Below are 17,312 nucleotides of genomic sequence, written 5' to 3'. Positions count from 1 at the left end.
GAAAATATAAAAAGTTATGGCATGCAGCCACAATATAAAGTTTTAAGACTTTTCATAATGATAATCTTTAACCATTTTGAAAATTTTTAAGTTATTTCTGATATTGTATTAAAATACAAATTAACTTTTACATAATAATTAAATTTTAAAAAATGTTTAATTAAAGCATATAATGTAAGAAAGTGATAAATGTGATTATTTAGGTAGAATGAAGTTTAAAAACTGTCAAATTGTCTTTTAACATAAAAAATTATTACATATTTATTTGAAATATACTAATACGTATAGTCATATAATACTAAGATATTACCAATGAACAATTTATCACAAAATGCTTTGAAGGGTGCTTCTTGTCAATATAACTAATACTAATATTTTGGCTTAGCAATCTATTTTCAAGCACAATACCAAAGAGAATACTAACATCCAATTTCAAACAAAGACGGACAATAGCCATTCAGTTCAATTTTAAAAAATTATATTATATAGCAACAAAAAAAATTTAAGCAATATAAATCTGAATAATAATTACAAAAATGGTTTAAACACAATTTACAAAATAACCAAATATTTCTACAGAATTGGAAAGTTTTTTCTTTTCTAAGATATTAGATAGCACCTATAAAGTCTGATCAAACATAATAAGAATTATGTTTGATCTTTGATAAAACCAACTAATTCAAAAAGTTATGATTGCTGATAGTAATAGAGAAGGATAGGTGAATATCTGGAAAAAATTAGTTTTGTCTTGCACAAAGCAGTAATGAGAACAAATGTTAAAGTTGGTTCACTTTATTGTAGTCATAATGGATATTCTAGAACAATAGAAGAACTGTATTAAATTTTTGTGTGAGAAATGACAAGGAATATTAAAAATACCTTCAGTGACAAATGCCTTCTTCTTCTTCACCTTACCCGGAGAAAGCAAGAAAGATTTCATCAAAAATAAAAACAATTTTTTATTGAAATTCAGAATTTGATTATATGGTAAATTTGTAATTGCTTAAACTAGTTAGATAATATTTAGTAATCACTATGTCATTACCAAATATGCATTATGCCAGAATCCTATTCTAAACATTATTTATTGCTAGGAAATATAAAACCATTTAACTATAATATGCAGATATATTAATTTTGAAAATATATATTAAAAAACAGAATAAAATAAAAAAATTTTGAGGCTCTAGATCAGTAGTTTCTGAAGTGTATGTCCCACTTTCCAGTGAAGAAATTTCAATTGTCTGTGAAAATTACAACACAGAATTCCTTCATATATATTTGATGAAAATAGAGATTTTTATTGCTAATGCTGAGCATAAAAATCAATTAGGTCTTGTCTGGCTCTATAACCTAATTATTTCTTTAGTAAACAATGCACACACAACCAATAACCGGTGTAAAATAATAAAAAAACAAATACTATTGCAAATGTTTTCCAACTCCCGAGTTCTTTAAGCGCTCTAACAGCTACTAGATGGAACATCGTTTTCATCATTTCTTTAGCTTTGCAAATCAAAAAATATTCAGTGACAAGCAATGCAACAACCACCATAAATATTTTTTGTTCATAATTATTACACATGTTTAATTATTTATTTCAAGAATTTTATCTTCGATTTTATGAATAAGTTAGTTTATTTTATTTGATTTATTTTAATGAATGAAGAGTTGTATGTAAACAATATATAGAAAATCCTCATTAGTTCAAAATTCAAGGGATGAAATAATCACAACTTCGAATTATCATGTTCCCGGTTATCTGAGATTTACATATTTCTGTACAATATGCCAAATGCCACATAACTGTTGTAATTTATTAAGCAAACAGAATATGGCTATGTAAACAAAATGCTTTTTTATTAATTAATAATAATATAAACAAACTGCATGTAAACAGTGTGTGCGAGGCAAGAACCTCACAGGTTGCCAGGTAGATTTTATAAAAAGTAAAGCAGAATTCCTTGAAATGTACCTCAAATTATTTTTAAAGTGGCAAAAAGTAGTAAGTTACCCAAATCTAGTAGCCTAGAGCCCTACAAATATATCAATCTGCTACTTGTAGCCCAATCTTGCAATCCTGAAACCCATTCATATTTTACAAGATAAGTGAAAAAAGGGTAGTTCTTGGATAAGATGGAAAGTGCAAATGCATCCTGTTCCCCCATAAAAACCCCCAGTGTAAGGATCAACAATCATAAAATTAAAAGTCGGACTAATATCAAGTATCTGGGCTTAATACTTGACAATAAACTATCATGGAAAAAACACATAGATTACATTCAACAGAAGGCCAACTCCTTGGCACATTCTCTTTGCTCTATCTCACACAACTTTTGGGGCCTAAACTCCACCATCAGCAAGATCATTTACACTTGTGCCATCGAGCCTGTTGTCACCTATGGTGCTGAAATTTGGGGAAAAATTGCCTCCAACATCCACACAAAGAGAAGGTTTCTCTTCATCCAAATGGGCTGCCTTATTCCCATCACCAACAGCCCCTACTAATGCACTATAGGTCATCGCCAATCTGCGCCCTTTGGATCTAAAGATCATCCAAAACTACTGGTGTTACCGTCTCCTACATCAATACAATGAAACCTTTGACAACACCAAGATCCACCCTGCTGTCAAGATAATATGGGAGAAAGTCTGCACCCATGGTGTAGACAGTGGTGATATTCGAAATATTTAACAAAGGGTTCGCTAGCAGAAAATTTTTCCCTGACAATCACTGACAAACGAAATGGAAGTTTTGAATAGAAATAAATACAACACCTTTTCTTGCAACCGTATATCTAACAATCAGTGGCGTACTTGGAACGTAACGAGCCATGGGTGAAGGGCAGGTAACGATAATATTTTAGGGCTGTCGACCTTTTTTTTTTAGGCAGGGATAATCTTTACCGCGAAATGGCGCTTCTGGAAATACACACGTGTCATCATCATCTCTCGAGATACATTATACTTTTTTTTTCGCTGTCCATAGCCCGACACGTGTTCGACAGCCATCTTGTATTATCTCGCACACGTGGCATTCTGGGATCTCTCTTATGACTGGATCTACTTTCAAGAACTCTCTTGAATCGATCGCGATTAAACCTCGATTGAAACGGTCGAGAGAGATCGCACCAAGACATACTCCCTGACCTTGCTCACAATCTAGATTGTAATGCTCGGTACGAACGGGGTATAAGGCTCTAGTTTAGTAGTATTACAGAGTATAATACGCATATTTTAATATATTTTTTTAAAAAAACAAACCCACTGAGAAATGTTCCGTGTGTTTAACAAGGTTCGGGAAACTGAAAACTTTAACAACGGGTTCGGGCGAACCCATTTGGAAAACTGAAAATTTTAACAACGGGTTCGGCCGAACCTGTGCGAACCCGCCGAATATCACCACTGGGTGTAGATATTAATTATAACCAAAAGCCCATTCACCCTGCTTGGAGACCTCACAACTCCAACTCTTACATCCAGGGAAACTCCCACCTTTAGTAAATATTCACTGACAGCTCAAAGTCCACCAAGAAGACCCGTGACCACAACAACCGCTCCATCCATCAAGCAGTCTTCAGGCTGGAGGCCCATTGCTCAATCAATCAGGCCCAAAGCCTAGCAATCTTCAAGGCTCTCCTCTTCATAAACCAAAACCTTAACAAACTTCCCTACAACTGTATCAAAATCTACAGCGACAGTAAGGTCGCTCTTCAGCAGATCAACAGTAGTAACAACAAGCTTCCTATCATTCAAAAGACTCTCAACCTATTTCATCAGTTAAACAAGAACCAAATCTGCATATCTCTCAATTGGGTCAAGAGCCATTTTGGCACTCTTGGTAATGAGTAGGCAGACCTGCTCACCAGAAATGCACCCTCCATTGTCACTACCAACTCCTATGAAGCCATCTCCATCAGCTGGATTTCCCACCAGCTCAATCTCCTTACCATTGCAGAATGGCAGAATTACTGGAACAACGAAACCACTGGACAATTGACTCATGTAAGGTCACTGACAGGTGAGGATAAATTAATCCCATGTCAGGATGAATCTAAGGGACGTTTGCATGTGGGTGTGGTGGAGGAGGCAAATGATGACAAGTGTTTTACATAAGGAAACCCATTTATTGGATAACATATATGCTTACATCCACAATTGACAGTCCACTTTTCTACAGTCCTTCGGAGTGGCGAGGATTTCCCTTCCGTCGAAGCTCCAGGGCGGACGAGATTAGATCACTGGACAGCTGCTCGCAGAGGTGCTGAGGCGTCCTACGTTGTTGGCAGCAACACAACACAACACCGGTCATGGCTCTTTGCGGGATGCGGAGGAGACTCTCTCTGACCTTGGAGATTCCAATTTTTATAGTTCTTTGCTCGCTATTCCAATTTCAGATTGGTCCCTCATCCCCTTTCCTGTTTTCCGATTGGTCTCTCTTTTGTTTCTAGGCAAAACTCAGGATGACCCGGGTCATGGGGAAGGTCCGATTCGGAGTGTCCATCTGGCGCCTTTTTGACCATTGTGTTCAGAGATTGTTGATAAATTTACAAGACTCGAACTCATAATTTAGCCTGTTAATTGCGATTTCTGTCATCTAGGAACTTTTACGATTCAAGAGCAATGTTTTTCTATCTATTAAACTGTTCCCCCCTTCCAAAGTTGTCTTCTTAGATCGACTATTTATGAGCACTCGAGTCAGAATTTCACCTATTTATGAGCTTTTGGGTCATAATTCTATTTATTTATGGGCTTTCGTGTCAGAATTCTACCCTTCCGTTTGACATAGACGGTTCGTTTTTAACATGTGTTTTGGCACGTGTTCCGAAACTGGTTGTTTACATTTTGCATCACGATGTCTAGATCAAGAGTTTTTCTTTTTCTCTCTCTCTCTTTTCTATATAATCTATTGTTATAATTTAAATGCAAGAATTTTGTGATTTACGGACCTCGTCTGCAACCTCACAAATATTTTCCAGACATCTCCACCAGACAGAAGATGGACTATGTGGAGACCAGCCACAACTTGACACAACTTCTTACTGGTCATGGTAACTTTGGCTCCTACCTTCTTCATTTCCTAAACAAGGGGAATGGTAGGTGCCAGTGCAACATGAACAAAGACAAGGACCCTCAACACATCATCTTCCTGTGCCCCACCTACAGTAATGAGTGTAACACTAGTGGAAGCCATAACCACAGAGGGTCACCATTGGCCCTGCATGTTCAACACCTTAGTGAACTCTAGGACCTTTAAAGCCGTCACCACATTTGCCAAGTCAACGAATCTCTCTCATTAAGGACATAAACCACGATCACCAACCCAAGGCACCAACAATAACTGAGTTATACTGTAATGCTTCTACAATGGTTGTATTTTTGTGGCCTTTTGTTATTCAGTTATCATCATCCTTATGTAAATAGTTTCTAGCACGACTCTTACTATCAGTTCCCTTGCTAGCTTTCCACAGACTTGCTTCTGTAATCCTACAGGCTACTGTTCTGTTGTATTTTATATTGTACTGTATGCAGTGGTGATATTCAGCGGGTTCGCACAGGTTCAGTCGAACCCGTTGTTAAAATTTTCAGTTTTCCGAACCTTGTTAAACACATGGAACATTTCTCAGTGGTTTTTTTTTTAAAAAAGTATATTAAAATATACGTATTATACTCTGTAATACTACTAAACTAGAGCCTTATACCCCATTCGCACTGAGCATTTCAATCTAGATTGTGAGCAAGGTCAGGGACTATGTCTTGGTGCAATCTCTCTCGACTGTTTCAATCTAAACCGAAACAAGGTTTAATCGCGATCAATTCAAGAGAGTTCTTGAAACTAGATCCAGTCATAAGAGAGATCCCACAATCTCACGCGCGTGAGATAATACAAGATGGTTGTGGAACATGTGTCAGGCTATGGACAGCGAAATAAAAAGGATATTGTATTTTGAGAGACAATGACATCTATCTATTATCAGCAGTGCCATTCAGGGTGAAAAATTTCTCTGCCTAAAATAAAAAATAAAAAAAAAAAAGGTCAACAGCACTAATATACTATTGTTACCTGGTCTTCGCCCAGGGCTCGTTACGTTCCAAATACGCCACTGATTATTAGATATATCGCAAAAGAAGGTATTGTATTTATTTCTAGCCAAAACTTCCATTTCGTTTGTCGGTGATTGTCAGGGAAAAATTATCTGCTAGCGAACCCTTTGTTAACTATTTCGAATATCACCACTGACTGTATGGTACTTTATTCTGTATATAGCATTTTGCTCTTTTATATTTTGTACTTTGCATTTTGCTTCTTAGTTAGTATCATTTTGTATTTTAACTGTCACCCCCTTGTAAGTGTACTCGTCTACCCATTTCATGTAGGGTGGTAGCTCTGCTCCTCTGCAATGTTTGATTCTGCAGCACTTTGTTATTGGCTAATACCATTCTATTGTAAATTGTTTCCAGTGTATCTCACTTTACCGGTTATTCTCACTTGCACACTGTGGACTGTGGACTTGTTTATGTAATCAAGTAGGCTACCGTTCATTTGTATTCTGCAATGTATTGTATATTGTATTGCACTATTTAGTTCTGTACCCTTTTATTTAGTATCTTGTATTCGGTATTATGCATTTTGTATTTTGTTAGTGTTATCCAGAATCTATTACTGTCATCCCTTTGTAAGGGCACTCTGCAAAATGTAGCCCTTCTTCACGAACCATTGTGGTTGTAACCAGTTCATCCTCTAATATGTAATCCGCAATTCATCATTGCAAGTCATGTAACCACGTTATTCTATTGTATATGTTCTGTTTATCAATTATTGTTTTACCTTTGGTTCTATAATCAGCACCTGGCAGCCCTCATGTGATACCCCCTCTACCTTCTCTTTCCTCTTCACTCATTCCAATTTAATCCCATCCTAATTATCTCTCCACACCACTCCCCCCTCCTTTCACCTTCTTTCTCCTGGCTATACTTTATGGTTCAGCCATCTAAACAATCCTAAGTAAGTAAGTCCTTGGATAAGTTGACACCTGAAAATGTGTTACTATAAAAGCAAAGCCATGTTCACCAGATTAGAGTTATTCTTAGTCTATTGTTCTTATAGTATGGAGGCAGTTTGATCTAAATGAATGAGTTAACATACACATATCACAGTTTAGACAGATTTTTACTTTGAATTTCAAAATAGCCATATATATATATATTTACCAGTTTCCAGTAAAATTTCAAAAAACCCATTGTCTACAATATGTATCTAATATTCATTCTATATTCATTGTATAGTTTAATTTTTTTTTTTTTTTGCATTTATTTTTAATTTAAAAAAATTTAATTAAGAAAAATCCCATGTAAATATTATCAAGTTTTAAGTTTAGTTTAATAAGTTTAACAAGATTATATCATGAAAGAATCATTACCCAAGTCATTATTCAGCAGACTATCATATTTTAGGTCAAGTAAATGAAGAAATATCATAACATTACAAACAAATGATTAATTGAAAAATTACATTACATTAAAAGATGAAAAAGATTAAAATTTATATGTACTGTACAAAATATTCAGAAATAATAATAATATAGTCATTCAGTAATATAATTTCTACATTAAAGTTTATTAGTGACATATTATTTTGTAAATATTATAAGCAGAAATTTACTTATTCTACATAAAACTTATCTAGAAGTACCTTTCTGTAATTCCTCATTATGTGCTTCCAATAAGCTTTTCCTTTTACTTAATAATTCCAATTGTTTGATAAATTTATGATTATCATCTTTTATATTCTTTTTCTCTTTGTTACAATTAATTTTTTCTTCTTTTAATAATTTGATCTCTTTATTCAAATCCTTTATTTGTAATAAAAAGGGATTTAATATTTAATAAAACCTTTAAAACTACAAAAATTAAATATTCTAAATATAATTTTAAATAATTTACAGTTTGAATAACATTAAAATAGATTAGTATGAAATGTTCTTTTTAACTCAATACTTTTTCTTTGTATTGATTATTCATAACAATCATATATAAATATGTTCTATATGTCTAAGAAAGGCATGTTAAAATTATTGAAAGAAAAAATGAAATCTTGTAGAAAGTTATCATGCATACAGGTAAATAACTGCAATAAATTATAATTATTCAAGTTATTTCATACTCACTTTTAAATTTTCCTCAGAATTATTTTTTTCTCTCAATAATTTTCTGTATTTATTAATACATATACCATGTTGTTCTTTTTCATTATTCAAATTTTTTTTAATTTCTTCAAATTGCAGTTTTGTATTGCTATGGTTTGTCTATTTGATAAGAATAAAAAAAATAAAAATTGTAATTTATTTATATGAAATGAATTTAATTAAACTAAAATTAAACCTAATTATAAATTTCTGTTTTTATTATAATATTTAACTTAACTTTTTCTTTTGAAATTTCTGTTTCCATCTTAATAATACAATCTTTTAAATTTGCTATTTCTTCTTTAAGTTTTTCATTTTCAAAAGTTTTAATCTCCAAGTCTTGTTTTGTTTCTGTTAATATCACTTGGATATTTGAACATTTAGCTGTTTCTTTGACACAATCATCTTTTAGATTACATATCTGATCATTTAACTGAAAAAAACTTTCCAATTAAAAATTTAATAAATTTTGATAAAGTTTTATAATTAAAAAAATTAAATTAAGACAGAAGCATATGATTAAAATTACAGTATTTATTTCTTATGAAAGACATTTTATTTATCTTTTATACTTTTGTTTGTATTATATAATCAAATCATTACGCAGTTAAATACTAAAAATTTTATAAACTTTAATAACTTCAAATTATAATTCAATGAAGTTCTTTCGTGAAAATGAAAATTTGAATATAGAATATTTTGTAATACTGTAATTATGTTAGTGCTTAATTAGGAAAATAAAACATTTATTTACAAATATTAAAGACTCAACGTTAACTTTATATGTATTAAAAGCAATCTTATAAGGAGCATACAAGAACTCAGAATTTTTCTAATAAAACATTACAATTTTCATTAAAAAAACTAAATAAGATTATAATATTGATCTTCAGAGCCGTAACTAGCGTATGGCCAACGTGGCCCCTGCCATAGGCGCCGAATTAATAAAGGCGCCAATGAGAAGGTTTTGGAATATGTATTCGAAATTAATAACACAAAAACAGTTCTATATTTATATTTATATAGTATTTATGATCTGTAATTTTTACGAACATATATTTCAAAAATAAACCACAATTTTTGTTTTTACTTAATAACAAAAATTAAAAAGGTGCCATTTTTATTCTTGGCCATAGGCATCCAAAATCCTAGTTATGGCACTGTTGATCTTCCACACAAACCATTTAATACAAAATCTATTATAATCTGTTGCTTATAGAATTAAAACAATGAAGTAGATGAAAAAGAGAGTTTCTTCATAATAAAGAAACAACTACTTGTTTTTATTAACACAATATATTTTAATCTACTCTCTAATGAGGGCTATATCCAAAGCATGTCATAGCTTAAAGTGAATAAAGTTACAAAGTTCTACAAACTAATTAAATCTAAAAATCATATGTACAAAAATATGGCGTACAGCCACAGAATCTTTACAAAACCATAAATTCAGGTTTTTCTAATTTGTGTATAAAATATTTTAATCTAATAAATTTCATTTATATCAAATTAAAACTTTTAATTGAAATGACAAAAATTTTTTATTTGATATCAAATATAATTGACTAATAGTATTGAATAATTAGGAGTTTTTATAGCTTTAAGCTACCAAATATAAGAAAAGATTTAATCTTGTGACATTTCTAGATTATAAATTTCAATTAATTTGTATAAACAAGCATTCTGAGAGAAACAAATATTAAGGAAAAAAAAATTTTATCTTATACTGATAACAGTATATTAATAAAAAAGTAGCATGAATAATATTAAAGACAATTAAGCCCTAACATAGATTTAAGACCACTAATCCTATAGTACTATACTGTTATGAAAATTGGACTAGCCATTTTGTAGTTAATCTAATAAAGTAAGCAATACACCTTTAACAATGGGTGAGGTTGGAGAGATATTAACTGAGTCCAAAAGGTTGCTTCTATCCAACTTTACCTATTGTTAAAAATGTATCGATTAGAAAAATGCTTGCATTCACAATAGGGATTATGTGGAGAAATAATATACTATTGTATATTTAATGTAACAATAAGAGTTTTAAAATATACTAATTTTTTTTATTTATTTTAATACAAAATGGTTCTTATTTTAAGAATGATCTCCATACATCAAATTTCATTTTTGTTTTTATATCTTTCCAGGAATATTGTGTACAATAAAATTTCACAATTATTATATATTCACAATTACAAAAATGAATTAGTTCAATTAAACTGTATTCAGAAAATAAATTTTATTTATTTCCTTTTTTGTTTGTGGGTTGTTTTATATACATGCAGTTTATATGTATAAACTATCAGTCAATGCAATATCAGTTTTAAGCTACTGAATGTATATTTTTAACTAGGAAAAAATAAACTTTTTATTTTCAGGGATAGTTATAATATTCTAATTCTATAGATATGGGGTTAACAAATTATTCACAATAGTCATTATGATTGCAGTTTCTAGCACAATTGAAAATTTAAAGTTTAACTGTAACTTTGCATTATCATTTATCACTAACCAATATGAATAATAACAACTATCATCCAATAAAAACTAAAAAATAGCATTAAATATGACAAAGTAAACAATTTAAAAAATTCAAATTATCATAAACTCAGGAATTTTTTTTCTGTAGAATTGAAAGCAAGAACTCCTTAATTTTAATTGATCACTTTATAACTTTTCTGTACTAATAATATCTGAGTTATAAAATTAAGTGAGATAAGTAAATAAGACTGTAAGTAGTGGAAATTTGGTTTTATTCAGTATGACATTAAAAAAAATGTATTAAAACAATTAAAAAATATAATAAGTACATTTAAGTTATACAACTATTATTATTAGTTAATAGTAATTCATACAGTATTTGTTTGACTGCTCTGAGTATAACAAACACTAATTACAGTACAAAGTTTTATATGTACTATAACTTGTATGTTTGGGATTTGCTAACTCTAATATTAGACAATCTATGATAATATCTACGGATTCCATTATATTCCTTTACAATAAATAGATTCTATTGCATTCCTGATTCCAACACAAGACAGTCATTCTCAAATTTTATTCAAGCTAAAGCTTCAGGATGCTAATATATCCTATTTAAAAACTCATTTTTGAACAGGATATAAATCTTTACTTTTTGTAAATTTTATATCCTGAAAAAATACAAAATTTCATGTACATTATTATCTCCCACTTATTAATTTACCATTTTTATTTATTATTTTATGTTATTTTTTCTGTTTATTATGCAATTTTATAAAATTAATCTAACAAAATAAGTACACTATTTGATATATTATGTCCGTTGGCCATAGTAATGTATATTTTTGTATTTTATAATTTTATAAATTTAAGTTAGGTTTAAGATTTCTTCTGTTTCTCTCCCTTTCCTGTTGACAAAAAAGACTTCCTTCTTAATCACTTTACTATCTAATTGTTTTACTATCTGATGGGGAGTGATACCTCCGACGAAAAACAGCATTGTTAAAAACAGAGAGGAGAGGGAAAGAAGAAAGAAAGACAGAAGGGATCTCTGCTCTCGACGAGAAAGGTCGTGGAGAACGGGTTGTAAGTCAGAAAAACAGAAGATAGGAATTGAAGCTCGACGAGTGAGGTCGAGACAGAGAAGCTATCTAGTGTTAAAGCAGACAAAGAACTTCCTACTGAACTGCCAATTTTATTGGACAGATTTGACAGTGGATTATCGACAAAGTGAACGAGAGGTACCTACTGAAATAGATAATCGGAGGCATCAGTAACTCCGCCCAGTATCATGGAGCACCAAGAGCAGAAACCCAGGTATTTCCGCCTTCCCCTTATTCTGTACTTATATTCTCTCTTTCTTCCATTCTTATAGTCTGTAAGTAGGTTTAAGATAGATAAGGACCCTTGTAATATTAGTAGTATTGTTTTATGTATTCTGGATCTTACATGTTCACCACCTGAACGTTCGGATCCAGTGTAAAAGAACCCTGTAGTGTAGCGAATAAAAGTATAGTTTTGTAAATTAACAAAGTGTGTTTGTTAACCGTCGCTTACCATTCGCTGTTGGTTATCACAATATAATATATGATATACACTACCCCTACAATAATGGACGAGACAGCAAGATGTGATGGCATAAGGTAAAGAATACATGCTTTAATAGGAGGACGGTCCCCCATGTGCTGCAATTACACTAGCAACCCTTCTTGGCATACTTTCAACAAGGTTTTGATACACAGCTATGGGCATTTGTGTCCATTCCTGCTTCAAGAATGTTGCCAGCTCAGCTGTAGATTTCAGACATGGTTCCATTGTCTATAAGCATTGCTCTAACTCATCCCACAAATGTTTTATTGGGTTTAGGTTGAAACTCTGAGCAGGCCAGGGAAGACGGTTGACATCTCTATCTCGTTACCACTGCTTGACAGAGGCTGCAACATGACATGGAGCATCCTGGAAATAACATTCATCCATTTCATAAAATTCTCAGAGTGTAAGAAAAACCTTATTGTCAAAAATATTCATGTAGGTGTAGGCATTCAATTTACCAGGAACAACATGCAAAGGTCCAAGGCCATACCACAAAAAACACCCAAACAAGAACACCACCACCACTAATGTCAGATCCATTATTGTAGGGTAGTGTATAATATATATATGTATATATAAATAATTATTGATAATTCTCACTTGTTCTATAATATTTTCTTTTTCATATAACTTTTTCTGAAATTCCTCTTGTTCTTCTGTTGAATTTAATAATTTTATTCTAATTTGTTTTATTTCCTTCATTAAATTATCATTACTAATCAATAGTTCTTCTTTTTCTTCCTCTAATGCCTTCAATCTGAAAATAGAATATAATAATTTAATTATAATTCTTTTAAAAGCATTAAGTTAATAATTACATATTTCATTACTTAAAAGATCTAGCATTAATGAAATTTTCAGAATAGATCATCATTTGATCCTAAAATATAATTTTCATCATAATCTAACATTGATTATGATGAAAATCATATCATTAGGCTCTATGTATAGGTCTACAATTTTCAAATTGTACTATCTTTTGTTAATTTCAAGAATAGGGTTACATATCTGTACATCAAAACTACACTTAAAAACTGAGGGGCCAGAGGCCACAATTAACTATACATGGTGTCTATAAAGTCCATGTGAAATTTAAAAAATTTATAACTTTATTAATATTTGTGACTTGTAGAAAGCTTAATGTATTTAGTTTTAAGTAAAATTATTTAGTAACTCTTCAACATAATAATTTAACAATTTTTCAAAACTTTAAAATTACTTTTCTTTTCAGAATTACATGTGACCCATAGAGTCAACTGAAGAAAAAGTAAACTGTGTTCTTTGGTTAGCTGAACTTAGATACAATTAAACAATAAAAAAATATAGATTTTGTTATTTCCAATACATTCTACATACAGTAATTTCTCTATCACAAATACTAATAAAGTTACAAATTTTTAAAATTGCACACAGACTTTATGGATACCTTGTATATGACTTTCTGGTCTAAACTGGAAGTCACATGATTTCAATTCAAAATTTTCTCCAGTATGGAGTTAGATAAACTACTGGCATACTTGATTGTTATCAGGAGAAGAATAGGCAAGATACCACTAAAATGCAGACCAAATATGGGATGCTTGGGGGCCAAAAATCCCAATTAACTATACAGAAACTTCTGGTGTGAACTGGAAGTAACATGATTTTTCTTAAAAAATGATTAAAAATTGCAACCTGGCCTTGTGACAATGCCAAAATAAATAATTTCCTTTTTTAAAAGTTAGTATTTTTAGAATAATAATTAGAATTTAAATTTATATAAAGGTATTTAGCTTTTGATTAAATAATTGATATATTAAATTATATTATTATTATTTAATCTATTTTCTCTTTTCTCCATCATACCATGTTTTGTTAGGAGTGTGTTGTAATGCAAAATAATGTTTTTAAAGGAATTAATGATTATGATGTTTGTATCCTAATTCATTCACTTATTTCAAAAAAGTGTTCTATTTAATTCCATAATGAAACATTTCATTTATTTTTATTTGAAATTTGTTTCTATTTTATAATTTGTATTAATCCAACCTATGTAATAAAAGTATCTTGCAACTTAACCAATAGTTTTAACATAATCAATGAAAATACGTTAATTAATTATAATATTCCTTACTACGTTCAGTAATGCAGATGAATTAAGAAATAATTTAGTAAAAGTATTAAAACAATAGAATTATATTGAAAAAATATTGGCCTGTTTCTGCTTTATAGAAAAAATTAATTGAAAGAAATATCTATTTCAGGAAAAATAATAAATTAGAATAAGTATAAAGAAAATTTTAAAAAAAACTTTAATGATTATAAAGACATTTTTATGCAGAATTTAAAGTTTATTTATGCTTTGTCTGATTTTATGCATATTTTAAACAAACAAACTCACATGCGAACTAAAAAAAAAACTTAATTATTTCAATAAGTCAGAATAATTCAGTGCCGTACAATCTACGGAAGCGCCGCTTTCCTGGTATTTTCTAAAATATAAATACATATTATCGATTATTTTCATATTTTAACGTATGTACTTTGTATCATTTAAAATTAATATTTTATTATAATCGCATTATGTATCTTATTACAAATTTCTATACTACATGTGAAAAACAATAAGATCGCTATTGTATATTCGAATATAAATTCGTACATGCATGCATATTCCCAATGGATGAGCCGTATTTTCAAATACGGTACAGCTTCCTCGGCGAAAATATTTGAATCGTGTATAGCAACCATATTATACGCATTCGCGCACGCGCTTTAAGAGCACCGACCTCTCGCGGTTTAGCTCGTGGATGCTACCCCCCAAAATATCGTATAACGCTTCCAACGATCTATCTGTTGGCCGCTCGTAGGGAGCTGTTTGATTGAGTGTATTGTTTCGATTTAAAAAGTAAAGAATATTTAATGTTATTTAATATACGTTTCTTTACAAACCTTTATTTCATTATAATTTTCGGTAAAAGTACATTTATACAATCGAAGAATATTTTGTACCAGGTATGTATATCCACCGCACATTTTATTTCACCAAATAAGTTTTTATAATTTAATTTTTAATTTTAGCCCTTATATCAATGGCTAGCGATTCAGAGTGTAATTGTAATATTGAAAATTTATTAAAAAAAAGTTTTGTTTCAAGACCATACGATGAACAAGAAAGCATTATTAGAAGTAAAAGACCAACGCCTAAATTAAATATAACCACTGGAACAAAAAAATTTGTTCGACATTTTCAAGATAAAATTTATGAAGACGCAAAATGGATTTGTGGATGCGTAAAAATGCAAAAATTGTTTTGTTGGCCTTGCCTACTGTTTTCAGATAAAATTAGTGTGTGGAATAAACGTGGCTTTGATGATTTAAATAATTTACATAAATCTCGCAAAAGACACGAAAATAAAAGATGTCACATCCATTCTTTCATAAAATTGAAGAAATTTGGAAATCAAAGCAGAATAGAATTTGATATTAGTAAACAATATAAAATAAACATTGAAAATTATAACAAGATTGTTACTGCTAATAGATATGTTATAACTAAATTAATAGATGTTATATGTTTTTTATCAAAGCAAGAATTGGCATTTAGGGAATCTATTGAATCTAATAACAGAGGTAATTATATTGAATTTGTTTATTTATTAAGTACGTCAGATACTCAATTAAAAATATATTTAGAGAAGTCTACAGTTTTTACTGGCTCGTCGAACAGAATTCAAAATGATCTCGTTGAATCGATAGGAAATGTTTTATTGCAAGAAATTAAAAAGGAAATTGAAAACGCAAAATTTGTTGCTATAATTTTAGATGAAACAACCTTCGTCGGCCATAGAGCTCGGATGGCGACTGTATTTCGTTACGTGAAAGAAAACGGTGACATTGAAGAAAGATTTGTGGGCTTTACTGATGTGAGTGAGAATAGAGATGCAAATTCATTATTTACTCACATTAAGAGTTACTTAGACAAATTTCAATGCACTGACAAATTAGTGGCACAAACATACGACGGTGCTGCCGTAATGGCCAGTCAACATAATGGTGTCCAAGCAACAATTAAAGAAATATCAAAACAAGCTATTTTTGTACACTGTTATGCTCATAGATTGGACCTAGTTTTCTCTCAATCTGTTGAATATATAAAAGAATGTAAAATTTTTTTTCAAACTATGACAGGACTTTCTTCATTTTTTTCTAACTCTTCTAAAAGATCTCATGCCTTAGACTTAGAAGTCAAAAAACATTTTCCTTCAGCCACACCTATTAGATGGAATAACATTAGCCAAAGTGTGAACTGTGTTATGGAGTATAAACAAGAATTAAAACTTTTGTTGTTGAATATGGTTGAAAGTCCAGAACAATGGGATTCTGATACTACAATTGCTGCAAGAGGATTATACCAATGTTTAATGGATTTTGATTTCCACTTTTTATTACTAGTTTTTCATCAAATATTTGCACAGTCAGATATACTATTTGATATATTACAAGAAAAGAATTTTAATATAGCATATTGTATTACTAGAATAAATCAGTTTATTGACTTTTTACAAAAGAGAAGAAATGATTTTGATTTGATTTGGGATGTTTTGGAAAAAGATGAAAAATTTTTGGTTGAATCAGAAATTCAACCAAAAAAACGAATGAGACATACTGATATTGGGTCTGAAAAGGAGTTATATAAATGTCTGTTTCATGAAATAATGAATATATTGATACAAAATTGTATTGACAGATTTTCAGACATAAAATTTTTAAAATTTTTATCACTGTTAGATGTTGATAATTTTAAATATTATGATAGACAATTTCCCGAACCAAGTTTTAATTTTTTAAGTGAAGTGTATGGAGAATTTTTTGATTTAACTAAATTACGTAGTGAATTGCAATATTTATATGCATGTCCAGATTATATTGACAAGTCACTGTTAGACATAAAAAATATTATAATTAATGATGATCTGAACAAAGATGTACTGAAAGAATTATATGACTTAATATCATTAGTTTTTATGCTACCATCTGTTGAGTGCAGTTCTTCAACCCTGAAGC

The 17,312-nt window shown here is 30.4% G+C and overlaps 1 protein-coding gene across 2 annotated transcripts in view; it reads right to left on the bottom strand.

The window, feature by feature from the left end:
• LOC136981726 (cilia- and flagella-associated protein 58-like) overlaps positions 1-17,312 on the bottom strand; it is a 46,597-nt gene that overhangs the window by 18,206 nt on the left and 11,079 nt on the right. The window contains exons 1-5 of one of the 2 annotated variants that reach the window (XM_067278086.1): positions 15,258-15,291; positions 12,867-13,023; positions 8,425-8,619; positions 8,169-8,306; positions 7,694-7,853 (exon numbers count right to left, since the gene is read on the bottom strand). In XM_067278086.1, coding sequence (XP_067134187.1) covers positions 7,694-7,853; positions 8,169-8,306; positions 8,425-8,619; positions 12,867-12,968 — 595 coding nt within the window. In that variant the 5' untranslated portion in view covers positions 12,969-13,023; positions 15,258-15,291. Of the gene's footprint in view, positions 1-7,693; positions 7,854-8,168; positions 8,307-8,424; positions 8,620-12,866; positions 13,024-15,257; positions 15,292-17,312 lie in introns of those variants that run through there. The other variant, XM_067278076.1, reaches the window with a different exon arrangement.

The sequence above is a fragment of the Centruroides vittatus genome, unplaced genomic scaffold, assembly GCF_030686945.1.
Source record: "Centruroides vittatus isolate TY-2023 unplaced genomic scaffold, ASM3068694v2 contig_1168, whole genome shotgun sequence".
NCBI lineage: Eukaryota > Metazoa > Arthropoda > Arachnida > Scorpiones > Buthidae > Centruroides > Centruroides vittatus.
This window is presented reverse-complemented; position numbering and strand designations above follow the sequence as displayed.